Source organism: Electrona antarctica (assembly GCF_951216825.1).
Source record: "Electrona antarctica genome assembly, chromosome: 7".
Taxonomy (NCBI): domain Eukaryota; kingdom Metazoa; phylum Chordata; class Actinopteri; order Myctophiformes; family Myctophidae; genus Electrona; species Electrona antarctica.
This window is the reverse complement of record NC_136812.1, coordinates 29,177,669-29,193,707: the sequence shown is the minus strand read 5'-3', so window position 1 is coordinate 29,193,707 and position 16,039 is coordinate 29,177,669. Positions and strand designations below refer to the sequence as shown.

Sequence of the window (16,039 nt, the reverse complement as noted above, 5' to 3'; positions counted from 1 at the left end):
TTTCAAAAACGATATGATCCCTGCTCTCCCATAATGTATGCAGACAACAGCTGAGGAGACTTACTCAACCAATCAGTTGTGTGACTCATGGCAGGTGAAACAACCCCCTCTGTTCCTGTTGTTTTTCTAAGGGTTTTCCTGGGGACATAGGAATACCAGGACCCAACGGCCCACCAGGACCAAAGGTACCACTAAATAACATGATATCATAATGTCACCACTGTGCCAGCAGTGTAAACGTATGGCTTGTGTTTTGCTACAGTGAAGCATTGTATATAATATACTATTTTCACTAGCTCTGAATGTTCCCTTTGTCCATCTGTATGTTGATGCACGCATCCATTTGCTCTTGTCTTCCAGGGTCTGCAGGGTGCCAGAGGACCACAGGGACCATCAGGGCCAAAAGGCATAGAGGTGAGATATCCCTGCTCCATCTTTGATCCTTACGTCTTCTAGACTGTTACTGTGGAAACTATGGGTTGCGGCATAGGTTTTCCATTGGCTCATTTGTCTGAGGCGAACGTAAAGCATGCCGTTGCACATGCAAGTGACCGTAGTTTTTTTTCACCCCACTAATTAATTTGTGGGAGTGTAGATGCTATTGAGGATTTGTCTTTTGTGAAGACTCTCCAGGCATGTTCCGCTGAATGAAGTCATGATTCACCATTGGGTGCTAATAAAAACAAGGCTGAGAGTTTTCCAGCTATGGAAAAAAGGAGAGAGAAAAAAACAGAAGCCTCTGGCATACAATGCTGAGCAAACGCCATTCTATTGGACTGAATGTTACTGCATTGATTTAGTGTAGAACCCACTTGCATTGAAACACGCACGCACGCACGCACGCACGCACGCACGCACGCACGCACGCACGCACGCACGCACGCACGCACGCACGCACGCACGCACGCACGCACGCACACACACACACACACACACACACACACACACACACACAACTTTCAGCATAGTCCGCCCCAGAGAGAGAGAGCCCCGGAATCGTGAAAAGGAAGGAAAGGAGTATGTAATATCAGGGATCGCATTATGCAATGCTACAATGCGAGGTCGTGCTGAAACGTGCTGAAATGATATGGCTATCCAGGGTTTGATGAGGTCAGTGTTCATACAGTATATAGGAGATCCATAGTAACTAGAACTGCTTTTTTTAATGTCAACTCACTACTAATTGTCCAGCAGTAATCTGGATTACATCTGACTATTACAGCAAGTTATTTCATGAAGTCTGTTTTCAGCTTCAGATCTACAACTTTACTCTTCATGTGTACTATACCTGGGTGTGTATGTGTGCGTACATGCGTCCTTTGGTGTGTGCGCTGGTATGAGTGCACGTGTGTGCATTTCTGTGTTTTTTTGGGTGATTGAACTACAGTATAATGTTTTCATGCAGGGTGATGAGGGACCACTCGGACCACCTGGAATTCCTGGCCCCACTGTGAGTATCCATGCATCCAGGTGTGAATAGATTAATACACAGCCTGCTGCAGGTAGTTTGTATGTAAAACAAAAAATGTGTTTGCCAGGAAGTTGCAGCGATATGGTAAGATAAAGAAATAGCTTGGCTTTGATCAGTGTGTTTGTGTGTGTGTTTTTCTGTTTCTTTTCAGGGGAGACCTGGAAGGAAAGGTTACATAGGTGAACCAGGCCCCGACGGACTTAAGGTGAGACTTTTATTTTTCATAAAATGTTCATATTTTCCCTAACCAAAAGTCAATTAAATATCCACTGAGCTGGGGCTGAATTCCTCCATTTATATGTAGACACGCAGTCTAATCAGTGCAGCTTGCTCACAGACTTTCAGGTAATTTTATTGTTCTAGAGCTCGATCTTTGAGCCTGCATTCTCAGTTTTCCCTTTAGCGAACTGCAGAATGCCAGACATGTTCCTCACCTCACTTTATGGGCTGTAATTGGGCCTTGTAACCACCGCAAATACAGTGGCATCATCATTACGCAATGTATAGCAGTTTTATGATCCTAGATTATACCCCACTGCATGGTTCTGCGACCTTGTGTGTTGTGACTGAGCTGCTTCAGTTGTGGGATAAGGTTCAAAACATGTTCTGCATGTGTCTTAATTAACGAAGACAAGGAACTCTCTCTGGGCTGTCATTATGCATAATAACAACCTAGAGCGGAAAGTAACACATTATATAAAACCCACTTCCATATGTGTGTACGTGGGCTTCTCACATTTGTTTATCTCACATGCTGTGAGAGCCGATGGTGGCAAGTCAAGGGACTCACAGAAAAGGCTTTATGCACAGGAAGCTACAGTAACCAGAACTCTTTTTGATGTTTTCTCTTTGCAGGGAGAGAACGGAGACCTGGGAAACATTGGAAAAATTGGACCACAAGTAAGTTAATGAAGCTTTTAGCCAACGCTAGCGATTAAAGGTCTTTTACCCTGTTAATGTGCAATCTTTGCTTTCATTAAGATGCCTCCTGCTGTATGAAGTGGCTGGAGCCTTTAGTTTTTATTAGTCTCCAATAAATGATGAAATCATTAAATGTTCTTAAGTGGTTTGCCAAAATGCCAATTCACATGACCAGATCTTAAGATATAGCTTTATATTCATTAAATCCTTTAGTGGGATCAACACTGTGAGGTGGGTGGTTATGGGTGAGACAGAGGAATTGAGCATGTTGCAGAAGCATTTCCTGATGTCTTCTGGCTGGTATTTTGACCTACTTTTTTTGATTAAGTGTGATCCAGCACTGCATCCCACTAACAATGTTGTCATAGGAAAATTGTCAGACCACCACAGCAGAGCAGAGGGAGCTTCAATGGAAGTGACCTCATTTGAGTTGTGTGTTTGTTGACGTCCATGCTTGCCCAATATATTTGTCATTTCCGTGGTATTATAGCAACTAAACAAAAAGAAGCCGTTCTCGCTCCGGTGATTAATGTGCCTCTCATTACAGTACAGTAATGAAGGCCTTGTACTTTTAAATAAGCCATTTAATTGTGTAAGTGCTTTGTTTCACATGGCCAACTTTGGTTTTTACACGCCAGTTCATCTTTCAACACCTTATACAGTTGGTTGGGATGTATTTTTCCCTTTGTGATATCCACACGCACAGTTGCACACATGCGGCCGCTCAGAGAATCCAAACTTCGGTCAACCTTCTTGGAGGACCCTCAATGTTAATATTTGCATTCTGTGCATAGTGGAGGCCAGCGAGCAGGCCTTGTTGAGCCGTGTTTTGGAGCCGCGCACATATGAGAGGGATTAAGCACTTACCGCAGACTGGAGGGCCCTTTGAAGCCAAAGAGTTGCTGTAGGGCTATGTTAGCAAAAAAAATAAAAAGCCCTCTGAAACACATGGAGGCTCTAATGAAGGCCATTACATCACTTTCCAAATAAATTAGATGGGTACGGCTCGAAAGAAACTGTCAGTGACTACAGCTGGTTAGCTTTAGGGTCAGGTCAGCGCAGGGGTGACTTTGCTGCATGTCTTCATTGAGTTCCCCTGTTTCACCTGGAGAGGTCACCGTGCAAGTCACTTCCCATAAAAGGGAAAAAAGTTAACTTTTTATGTGAGGTTTTATGGTGTGCCATATTTTATCCAAATTGGATTGGCTACTGACTGTGCCAAGATGGGTGACCCTCAAAATCTCCAACTATATGACAAGTGACATGTTCCTCCTGCTTAAATCGGCAACAGGTGCGCTTTAAAATGGGCCTCTGCTACAGTTCCATGTGTGCTGCGGTGTGTGTGTGTGTGTGTGTGTGTGCGTGCGTGCGTGCGTGCGTGCGTGCGTGCGTGCGTGCGTGCGTGCGTGCGTGCGTGCGTGCGTGCGTGCGTGCGTGCGTGCGTGCGTGCGTGCGTGCGTGCGTGCGTGCGTGCGTGCAAGGGAGAGAGGAAATGGAGCATCAAAGGCCACAGTACAGACCGAGTCATTTAAATGAGAGCGTCATTCCTTATGTATTCCTTCCCTCATATCATCTGTAAGGTTAATGGTTAGAGCCCTCTTTACTTGGCTCAGCTTTGTAACCCACACTGACGTGTGCCTGAGCCCCTGAGAAAACCTGATCACAGCTGAAATGCTAAAAGCCCTCTTGTCTGAAGAGGCCCTGTCATATGGAAAGCCCCATGGACCCATTTCCTATACTGTTAACTGATACAGAATGCCTTGTTGTCCCACTTTATGCAATTAAGGGATTTGAAGTAGATGAGGAGACAGTGTTCCCATGCCTGCAGGCTGCATCCTCTCACAGCCACTCTGCTGTGAGAGTGGCTGTGAGAGTGCTAAACTGTAGTAGCCGTAGCTTACGCACAGGACAATCTTGTTTCGGTGTTGACACATGGGCAACGTTTTATTGTGTTATCTCTGCCAGGCTGTAATGTTTTCAACCATGTCCGTCTGTTTCTGTGAGCAGCTAATTTCGGGCGCCGCTGAGCCCGTTTGCTTGAAACTTTAGACGTACACTCCCGGTTTACTCAAATTGGCCTCATGGTGGTGCTATAGGGCATAGCAGTGGGCGTGGTTTCCTGGTTCCACTGAAACATCGGCCATTCAGTTTTCCCATAGAGATTTATATAAAATATTTTAAGCCTAGAATCAAGCCATCCAGGATCCTGCCCATAAAACCTTTGATTATGTGAACAAAGGGTATTTATTAAATGTAGTATATCATATAATTTAATATTCAATTGTGTTTTATTTTCCACAGAATAAAAGGTTTTATGGTCATGATTTACCACGTTCCTGGATGGCTTGATTCTAGGCTTAAAATTATTTATAGAAATGTTTTTGTAAATCTCTATGGGAAAAATGAATGGACGATTTTTCAGTGGAACCACTGCTATGCCCTAATAACACGCCTCTTCACGTTTTGAAGGAAATTAAAAATTAAAATAATTCAGTCATGCAGACATGGGCTTAATATTTTTGAGGGGTGCTAGCCCCTCCTATGTCCAGCTTTGAGGGTTTGTGTAAACACAAACATTGAAGACAAAAGTGTGTAACAAACATCAAAGACCAAAGTGAGGATGCAAATTAGGATGCAGAATGAGATGATGTATGATGACGTATGATGATAAGAGCGGCCCTTGACACTTCACACGGGTGTGATTTGTACAACTTACTATCCAAGAATTATAGTCTAAAACTTCCATGATACATGATCGATAATGTATACTGATTTTTCAGATTTGATTCAGATGACCTATGATTGGCTTCCAAAGTTTGTCAGTTAGAGTTTCTGAGGTACGGTATGTGTTAACGTGAATTTAAACAACTCAAATTCAATTCAATTTCATTTAATTCAATTATATTTTATTATAGGATCAAATCTCAGCAAGTTGTCTTATGATGCTACATGTAGTCTCAATGTTTCCCGTGGCCAGGAAAAACTCCCCTTTGGCGGGAAGAAACCTGGAGCAGAAGCAGGCCTGGGTGGGTGGCCATCTGCAAGGGGGACAGAGATGCATAACATCTTTTATCTTATGGAACAGAGAAATTAGCAGTGTCATCAAGGCAAAGACTTGGCATCTTTAACACAGCTAGAGTCCCTGACATTTGTTTTGAAAAGGTTTTCAAAACGGGCCCACACTTGATACTTCCATCTGTCTATGTCAGAGTCACGAGAGAGGATACACACACACACACACACACACACACACACACACACACACACAGTAAATGATTGCATTCTGTGAAAATAAAAAGTTAAATGGAGATACAGTAGCTCTTCATATTAGAGCATCAGCATAGAGCGTTATAATATAGGACAGCTCAGGCAGTATTCCAACTTGGACAACTTGAACCCAGTGAAGAAAAGCACTACCCTCAATGAACAGCCTGGCCAGTGGATAGGGCATATTTTCATGGTTACAGTGTTATGGGATCTTTTAAGTGAAGATTTCCATGTTTTCAAAAGTGCAAGAGCCACAGTTTTTTGTTCTTATACAAAGTAAGTAAGATCACATGGACATAATTAAGTAGCTTCTCTTTAAATGTGGAAGTGTGTTATTTTGTTATGCTGCTGTGAAATCAACTTTGGAAAGAAATTAGAACGCACGCACGCACGCACGCACGCACGCACGCACGCACGCACGCACGCACGCACGCACGCACGCACGCACGCACGCACACACACACACACACACACACACACACACATAATAACAACAGCCGTATTCCATGGATGGTTGTATTTTCTTCAGCTTTATGATTACCGGTTACTGTCACTTGTAAAGAAGAAAAAAGCATAACCAATGCATTTGAAATGATATTTCAAATGCATATAAACAATAAGGTTGCTGCCGTACACCAGTGTGTACTGGCGTACGGGTGGCCTGCGTCCCTGCCTTTCGCAAAGATATGATGCAGCCATACAGAGAAAATGCATTATGAAAGTGCTGCAATAAAATAAACAGCAAGACATTAATTACAGTTCTGTGCCACAGAATCCCAGAAAACTGTCATGAGACCTTTTTTAAATACAATATGTACTATCTCAGCATATCTCTCTCCAAGGATGAAATACAGCAGTACTAATTTGCACTTCATATGCAGACAGCCACAGTCTGACCACACTGGGTTACGTGGTCAGCCAAAAGTGGAACCACAGCTTGACCACTCTCTACCATCTACAAACCCATTGGGTCGGTGATCTGAGTAATTACCAAAACACTGAGTGTTTATTCAGGATGTTGCGATGGCTCAGAGCAGTTCTGGAAGCTAGCAGTAGTGAGCAAATGCCCATACCGTAATCTGAAATGCAGGCTATTTACACACACACACAAGCCAAAATAGCAAGATGTGCTACTGTATATAATGGTTGTTGTACTGCTCTAATTGTATGTCCATCTGAGTCACCCATAAGCCTTACTGTCTGTGTGCCGCTTTAGATCTCCACTATAGTGGCTGGCACTGGGCCAAACCACAGCCCCTATCCTAGACATCTGATATCGATGTGGTTAAGGTCCTGTGATAACTCTCATACTTACATTAGCATGCATTTTCTTCAGAAGCACTCCTGTACTGGAAGTGGTATGGTGTGAAGTTAGTTGGATCCAAAGTCATCATTGAAGTGAGTTGTGTCATTGCAGCAAGGCCATAATATTTACTAGTAGTGACTGACAAATCTGTCTGGCAACATTTTTTATTCTAATTGTTAATATCGCTTGGCAATGAGAATTAGTTTCGAGGAAGTGAAAAAGAAAATCACTGGAACAAAAAGTTCCAGACTCTTCAATGTTACAATCCTTTCTCATATTTCAGCTTTCGTTTAATCCTATTTGAGAAGAGATTTGGGATATTGGATCATCTTGATTCCTCCTTTTTGGACAGACTTGGAGACCTTTCAGGATTCACAACTGGATAGTGTTTTTGTGCTGTGGCTCTTTTTGATACAGAGACAGTCATGGCGGCAAGAATAACTGTTCAGGAGAGGAGAAAACTGATATATATATATTAACAATTAAGCCCTATTTTAAACATTTATTAAAATATAGCAGATCTACAAGCTTATTATTTTTATTTTTTATGGGGTTTTTTTTGGCTTTCGCCTTTATTTCTTTTATGGAGGGACAGACAGTAGGCTGACAGGAAATGGGGAGAGAGGGGGGTGACATGCAGTAAAGGCTGTCGGGATCGGGAGTCGAGCCCGCAGCACACTGCCAGACTGGATTACCAGCCAAGGTGCCTGGACGGCTGAGCCACGGCCCAGGCCGATCTAAAAGCTTTTATGCAAGATTTTGACGGTATGATCTACTAGTTACAGGCCAAAACTTGAAGGGCCCTGTTATAGCACCACCATGAGGCCAATTTTAAAAAGGTGCTTCTAAGGTTTTGGCCTACTTGGAGTGAGCATGCAAAGTTTTATGCAGATTGTCCAACGGTGCCGGAGATTAACTGCTCACAGTCTAACATAGTTTCTTATAATTCAATGAATGCATTTCATTACATTGTGAACTGGAAGAGATAACCTATAGTGTGTAGCAGCCAGATCAACTGGTAGCTTTTTCCTACAGTTCACCTTTGAGTACAGCACATTATAATGACCTGAGCTGTCAAAGCACTTGGTTCTCAAAGTGGGGTCCAGGGACCCTCAGTGTTCCTTGAGGGGGTTCTAAATGGACCATTACAGGTCTGCAACTGTGAGAGTGTGCAAATGGAACCAAATGGACCCTTACCATTTGGTTCCATTTGTACACTCACTAGTTACGGGGGTCGGTTGAAATTAAATGGTTTGAGAACCACTGAGAGGTGGACATGCGTGCGGGTGTGCGTGTGTGCATGTGCATGCGCGTGTGTGTTCATATGTACTGTACATGTGTATAGTGTCTCATTGAAGAATTTCAGAAGCCATTCTCTCCTCTTGTCTCCTCTTTTCTAGGGACTGGTGGGCCTGATTGGGATAGTCGGTGTCATAGGAGTACCTGGTGAAAAGGTAAGGAGTTTTCCTGTTTCCCTTCCATTAGGTTGTCAGTCAACATTAGCCAGCGGCCCATCAGTGGCAGACCCCTGTAATTAGGCCAGTGTTAAACAGCCATGACCGGAGGCCCCACAGGGCCCAACACACACACTTAGACAAACACTCAACGCTTTCGCTTCCACATCAATAACAATAATTGTCAAGCCCATGTGACATTAGTGTCTCTTCCCCCATGCAAGGTACACTATAATGATGTTGCACATGATGGCTGTCCATAGATGTGTTAAGCAGAACATACTGTAATGCATGTATACACAATCAAGTATGAACCACATGCACACTCCTTTTCCCTCTCTCTTATGCACATGCTCAGAAACACATTAAACAAATGCACTCACACACACACATACAGGTACACTGTCCTGTATGTGTGTATATTCATACTCTACTGTAAGTTAGTCATGTGCCAATACAGTATTTTGGAGTTCTATTCTGTTCATATTCAACCCCACATTGCAACGTTAAGCTCAACAGAGAACGCTGGAGGTTTCCCTGTTTCCTGCTTGATAGACCATTGACTGAAACGCTTTTACCGGCTGGGTGTTGATTGTTGACAGGAGCTCCAAAGGGATGCAAATGTTTCCCTCCTCCTTTCTCCACTTTTCCCCCCTTCTCCTTCCTACCCAGAAGCCCCCTGTGTGTCAGGACACGTTCTAGTGATGGGAAGGCATTTGTCTGTGTGGCTGTCAGACCAACCTGCTCCTCCTCCTCACACAGGCTCCAGCTCCTGGGTTAATCTGTCAGCACCAGCCATACTGTCATGGCCTACAAATTCCTTTTACATCATGTATATTTCGTCCGATTTCGCCCAGGTCTTATATAAAATGAGGTTTCCTCTACTGTAGAGCAGTGCAACTATTTTGTCTCGTCGTTTTAATCGTCATGTTCCGGGGAGCAGCAGGGTGCTTGTACATTCATGAATGCAGCAAAGATCAAGGGTAGGGAGATTAAAGTAATGCAGTGGGATAGAGGGAGGACATCCAGGCAGCTGTACGACTCACCAAGTATAACCTCTCATTTTTACATATACAACAAAATGCGAACGACTGGGTTTTAATACTACCTGTGTCCACCAGCTGCCTCACTAACATTCGGCGTGTGTTAAAGGAGTAGCTCTCTAGTTTCATGGATGCTTTTAAGATAACTGTTTTCAGTGTTCTATGAGGGGTTTGATGTGTCATGATTTCAGGTCATGGTTTTAACGAGATCTTCCGTTGTCATGCCCTTCCCTCTCTCTCTCTCTCTCTCTCTCTCTCTCTCTTCCCAGGGAGATCGAGGGCCAGCAGGCGCACTGGGTCCTCCTGGGGAGAACGGGCCAAGGGTAAGTACAGTAGTAGTGATCATGACGTACTGTACATCTAGTGGACACCAGAACACTAAACACAGAGCACAGAACACTAATATCAGAAAAGCCTCAGGGGTTCCCCATGTGACCTGTCGTCCTGAATGGACAATCCAGACAACCTTTAGACCACTTAAAATGGCATATTGAACCTGATTGAGCAACAAACAGCAGAGATGTTGAAGTTTGGGTTTAAACTATGGCATATGTATAGTAGCTAGTTAAAACTGTTGAACTGATGGGGACTCACTCCCACATGTTTGGATGCAGGCCAATAAGTAATCAAAGGTGCTGACATTGCTTCTGGTTGTTCAAAAACCTGAACTGGTAAGATCTAGATCTTCCAATATGACATAATGTCTGGGTTTAGGTGGTGTGTTGTTTGGCATCAGGGCCGTATGACCAGGGCTGAATATTTAACCCAAAACAGATCCAACAATGTAATGCAATCTAGTGACGCTGATGTTCTTGTACTGATAATCCGGAGAGGGAGTCTGGTGTGCATCCTTCACTGGCCCTAGGCCTGCATCACAAAGTGCCAGTGAGGACTGCAGTCCGTTGAGTGCTGCAAAACCAAGGAGCTAGGCGCCCGCTGGCCTGGTGGTCCAGGCGCATGCCACATTATGGGCTCTGGCCTGGCGGCGCGTTGTGTGTTCGAGTCCCGTTCATGGCAACCTTTGCTGCGTGTCTCTCCTCGTCTCTCTCTTCCTCTTTCCTGTCGTTCTTCACTTGTGTCTATCAATAAAGACAGAAAAGCTAAATAAAAAAATAATAATAACCAAGGAGCTAAACTTTATATAACTTTGAGAGTCTACAAATAAAGAATACAAATATTTTACTATGTAGTCCTCATTTCAACTTTTGACTGGGGAGCACTATATCTAGTGTTGCTTCAATAAACCAAAACCATCACACTGCACAGCAAAGTCAGAGCAAGTAAAATGTCATACTGGTAAAGACAAATACTGAAGGAAACTTTGCTTCCCTTTCTGTCCACTAACTTCTTGCCCACTAACTCCTTGCCTATTACTTCATGGCTACAGAATAATAGACTAAAGATAATATGGATAATTTGGCTAGATTATCCGACCCAACATTCTATACAAATCCTTGACATGTAGAGGTAGATCTCCCAGAGAGTGTAACAGCATCACTACGTCTCTAGTGGAGTGGAGTGATGCTGCTGCTGTGCCTGGAAAATGAGACTGGCCCACATCCCTCATTGGCCTAGGGCCGTGGATTAACTCCAGGTCTGTGGCTTTGGGCGCTAGCCCTGACCTAGCTGGCTGGCAGACTGGCCAGCAGCCTGACTTATTGGCTGGCTGGCTGACTGACTGATAGACTGGATGAATGTTTGGCTGACTGGCTGAATAGCTGGCTCAATGGCTCACTACTGCGTTTGTGCGTACAGTATGAGTGTGCAATCGTGTTTGGCCGCACACGCTCACACTGACTTCTTATGTAAGCACTTATTGCTGTCTAGGCAAACCAGTTTGTCCTGTATAGCCACGTTAAAGAGGAAAGGTACAGTCAGCAACTTGAATGGCTTAAGGGAGATGCAGATGACAGTTTTACAATGATTTTGTAAAGTCCTGTCATTTTTTCCAGGATAACTGTTAGCCAGGGATTAGAATAAATTCCAAAACATTATCGTGCTTACAGAGAAATAATGTAAAGTTTGGTGTGCCTCATGCCTGCATGGTGGCTCAGCCCGTGCATAGTCCAGGGGCAGAGCCAGATTTTGGTACCACCTAAGGTGACTGTAAAATGTTTGTATTTTTGTATTCCTACATGTCTCTAGTTTATTATTTTGGAATGATACATCTTCCATTCAGTAGCTTAATGCCAGCAAGTTATATGTGACCATACCATTAACAACCTTGGAAATTGTCCAAGTTTCATTATGCTTTAATTAGCATGTGAGGTGTCAAACTAGGGGTTTTTCATGATTCTGAATCCATTCCAAGCATTAGTTTTGCACGAAAAACACTCCTTGGGCTAAACACGTCCATAGCCGTCATCACAAATGTGCGATGTGTGATGACTTCATCACATTTGTGGTGACGGCTATGGCGGTGTTAATGGTATGGTCACATATAACTGGCGATAACTGGCTGAATTGGAAGATGTAGCATACCAAAATATAAACTAGAGACATGTACAGTAGGAATAAAATTTTAAAAAAGCCTTTAGGTGGCGTGGTACCAAGGACTGCTATATGCGTCTGTGCACATCTTTTTTTGTATTAATTTGGCTTAAACTGGTTTAATTTGTCACAAATCTGTGGTCTGAACAGGCTTGACAGCTTAACAGGAATTATGTAGGAGAGATGCAAAGAGTTATTGTTGCTTGCACAGTACACTAACAGACAGTACTTGTGAACATTTGTGTGATCTCGTCCTAACCGTACTATCTAATAGTCTGCCCTGTTTGTTTGCTCTGTTTTTTTGTTTTTTGTTTTTACAAGGGCTATCCAGGCTTGCCAGGAAGTCCTGGGGACATCGGCCTGCAAGGTGCACATGTAAGTATAGGAACTCCATGTTGAAAAGCAGTTTGTACTAAGAGTATACTGTATGTTAAACCTGGATGAGCAATTGAGAAATAAATACTCCAAAATGGCCCAAATGTCTCCACATCTTATGCCTGTTACTGTTATCCTCACGAGTCACGCTATATGTCTTTGCAGCGGGATAGACCTGTCTAGAAAGCTCCCTCTCTGTCACATAAACACTAGAACTTAATGGACTGAGACGATTAGATCCATTGCCTCTCATCTTTCCTTCTCTGTGTCTTGGCTGGCTCTTATAAACACTTTAATTGCAACATTAACATTTAATACTTAGATTGAGGCAGAGGAACCCACTTTTGGTTCTTTGCAGTTGTAAACACTTTAAAGGGGGGAGATTTGATACACCGATTTGACCATTTCCCACATTATAGTCTAGACTGGTGTAAATAGTGTATCTTTACCAGCTGATCAGCACTTCTGTCTGCCTGGATTGTATTCAATGTGTCCATTTGAGTAATCTTTGTTTATTGGAGAGATATGAGGTTGCAAGATTAATCTCTTTTGTACCTAATTTGAAAGTATTCATATTATTAATTATCAACTATATCAATTAGTAATTTATATAGTTGATTAGTACAGTATACTTTGCTGCCTCATGCCCTAGCTTACCTAAAGAAACATAACAAGATGTGTTTGTCGCACTAACTCTGAAACATGCAAATTGGTACAATACTACTTCTGTATTAATAGGCACCCTTGAGTACTAGCTGCTAGTTCATATTTGGCAACTACATACTGTGTGCAACAGCACTGATTTTGCTGATGATGTGAACGTCTCTCACATCTCCTACTTCACATTTCCTCTCCCTGCTCCCAATCTTTCATTCCTCTGTCCTCATCTCCATGTCCTCTCTCTCTCTCTCTCTCTCTCTCTCTCTCTCTCTCTCTTTTTGTCTGTCTCTTTCTCTCTGTCTCGCTCAGGGTCCTCAAGGACAGAGAGGCACTCCAGGGATTGCTGGACCAAAGGGAAGAAGGGTAAGACTTCTGTTCCCCATTTGGAGCATCTCTACTACCTCTCCTCATGTAATTAGGCATGTGCGCTCAGATGGACGACCGGATCCTACAAAACGTGACGTGATGCGTTACATTTCTTAGCATAATTTAGGCCTAAGACTGGCTGAACACAAAAACCTTGACTCATGAAACTTTTCATGATCTGTCTCAAATCACCACTTCGTCTTTACACACCATAGCTAAAGACACATGTTTTGCTATTCCACTAGGGCCATGATCATTTACAGATGATTATACAGCTGTTTATTGAGCCCTGTAACATGAATCACAGACCAGACGATGCTAACGGTACTGTACTGTCAAACTAGTGAGACACCGTGTGGCAGAAGGAAGAATGACAACATTCTGACTGAAGGTACAGCAGGCTATTACTGTACTGTACATTCAAATTTCATTCACCAACACTGTTGAGTGCAGAGCATTGAAGCGAATATACTGGCACACAGCTAAGCATAAATCAGGTTTACATCTCTATGTTTCAACTGGATGACCTTTAGAGCCTTTTGAGCCTTGCCCAGCACATGCAGATTTGCTGCTTTTGCCTGCATTAAAATGTATTTTCCATTTTGGTTTGGAAGACTTTCAAGACTTAACATCCTGTGCTTTTCAGCAATTAAAAAAATCACACCCGCTCAAAAATGTATAGAATTACAAGTGATTACATCAACACTATCCATTTTCCCTGGGAGGAACCCCTTCTCTGACACGATAGTCATCATCACAGCCAGTCATTATGATTTATTGGTGCGGTGATGCAAGTTTTCTTCTCATAAATTCTTGCATCTACCGTGAAACCTTTCAAGAGGTAACAGATGACTTCCCCTTTACTGCTCCTACCATACGTCAGCACATTCTACAGATTCTGCATCCGCCTCTCTGGTGCCATGGCGGGTTGGCAGAGCAAAGTTGACACTCCTGTGCCACAGTGCCAGTGTGTGTACCAGTGCCAGATTTAGAGCTTTCCAGGTGATTACGTGTCCATCTCAGAGGATGGTAGAAAATATAGGGGGAAGAACTGCCAGGTGATGCAGTGCACAGAGGCATCATGCATGGCTTCACCGTACTGTGCCATTTCTTATTGATCTCACAATGTCTTCTGCCGTTTCTGCCTTTCATCTTCTCATCACTTCCTCTCCACCCATAAAGCATCTAACATTGCCAGACGAATTCCCCTCAACGCAGTATAATCTCAAAACACATGGCAGCAATTAAGATTTATACACACGTCACTGCCTGCGTCTTGTTTACTGTAATCTATACATAATGTCAGTTTGTGGTTGCATTTCCTGTTTTATCAAGGTATGTTTATGCCTATGCCTATTATCCTCCTACATGAACAATGAGCATCTGTAGTCAATCTGCATTGTCATAGCATATATATGTACTCTGATATGAACTTCCCTGTTAAATAACAGGGAAGTTCAATACCTAGACTCCCCTATTCGCTGTTGTTTTTGGAACAGCTGTGGGATGTAAACACTGTGGTTTGTCTATAATGGATGATTGCATCCTGTATTCAGAGACTTCAAATTGCTTCACCATGCCAGTCCTGAGGGCAATTGCTAAGTGGTTGTTATCTCAACCCTGCTTATCTTTCTTTCTCTCTCTCTCTCACTTAACCCTTTGGGGTATAAAATTAATCCTGACAATGCCCTGATAGAATACTCACACCGGCACTAGTGCTGAAAGCTGTGGGGCACATTTAGGATGCACGTCGTAGGGACGTGGAAAGTGCATTCTTTGGATAGTTTAGAATCCCATAATAATTATGGTTTTATTCCCTCTCGTCATCTCTGATTTGTCGTCAGTCAGATCTGGGGAAGGCATTTTTACGATCAAACATGTTGTGTAAACTTAACTTTCTCCAAAAATGTCATCAGTGGTGTAATGTGGCATGCCGCATGATTATGTGAATGTTGTGGTTACTTAAGTTGTAGATAAGGCATCATAAAAAAAAGCAATATTTCCTTCTTGTGCCGGTTATCCTCATACATTTAGGTCTTTGTATCTTTGTTGATGAAACTACTGTTTATGTAGAATCTATAAATTAGGCCTGTCAGTCGATTAAAATATTTAATCGCGATTAATCGCATGATTGCCCATAGTTAATCGCCGATTAATCGTAAATTAATCGCATATTTTTTATCCGTTCTAAATATACCTTAAATCAGTGGTTTTTAAGATTTTTCATATCAAGGTCCATTATTTATTCTGCATTTGAGCCACGGACCACCATTTGATGACATTTAGCCTTCCAGACCCAAACTAAAGAACTGTATTGATGAGAGAGATAACAGGCTGTATGTTGATCAAAATAACATTTTTTCTAAGTTCTCTAATTGTGTAGACTTCTTGTAAATTAACTTTAAGTAATGCATTTGTTTAACAATTATTCAACTCTTGAGAGTTAAAGATCTATAAGGGTTCATTTGGTTACCAACCCTCCATCATTTAGCTGTGGGCCACCTGGAATCCCCTCAGGGACCACTGGTGGTCTTTTCAAGTTTTAAATACTCAACATGGGAGAATGCTTGCTTTATTGCAAATGCCATGGAAGGGGGAAACAAAATCATAAACTCAACACACACACACACACACACACACACACACACACACACACACACGAGAGCCCCTGCCCCTCTCTCCTGCA

General features: G+C 42.8%; 1 protein-coding gene across 1 annotated transcript in view; it reads left to right on the top strand.

Annotated features, from left to right (window-relative positions):
- The window catches only part of col24a1 (collagen type XXIV alpha 1 chain), a 142,594-nt gene that overhangs the window by 77,915 nt on the left and 48,640 nt on the right, over nucleotides 1–16,039 (top strand). The window contains exons 20-28 of the mRNA XM_079504922.1: nucleotides 132–185; nucleotides 361–414; nucleotides 1,406–1,450; nucleotides 1,623–1,676; nucleotides 2,327–2,371; nucleotides 8,366–8,419; nucleotides 9,732–9,785; nucleotides 12,274–12,327; nucleotides 13,297–13,350. Of these exons, the coding sequence (XP_079361048.1) occupies nucleotides 132–185; nucleotides 361–414; nucleotides 1,406–1,450; nucleotides 1,623–1,676; nucleotides 2,327–2,371; nucleotides 8,366–8,419; nucleotides 9,732–9,785; nucleotides 12,274–12,327; nucleotides 13,297–13,350 (468 nt within the window). The remainder of the gene's footprint in view (nucleotides 1–131; nucleotides 186–360; nucleotides 415–1,405; nucleotides 1,451–1,622; nucleotides 1,677–2,326; nucleotides 2,372–8,365; nucleotides 8,420–9,731; nucleotides 9,786–12,273; nucleotides 12,328–13,296; nucleotides 13,351–16,039) is intronic.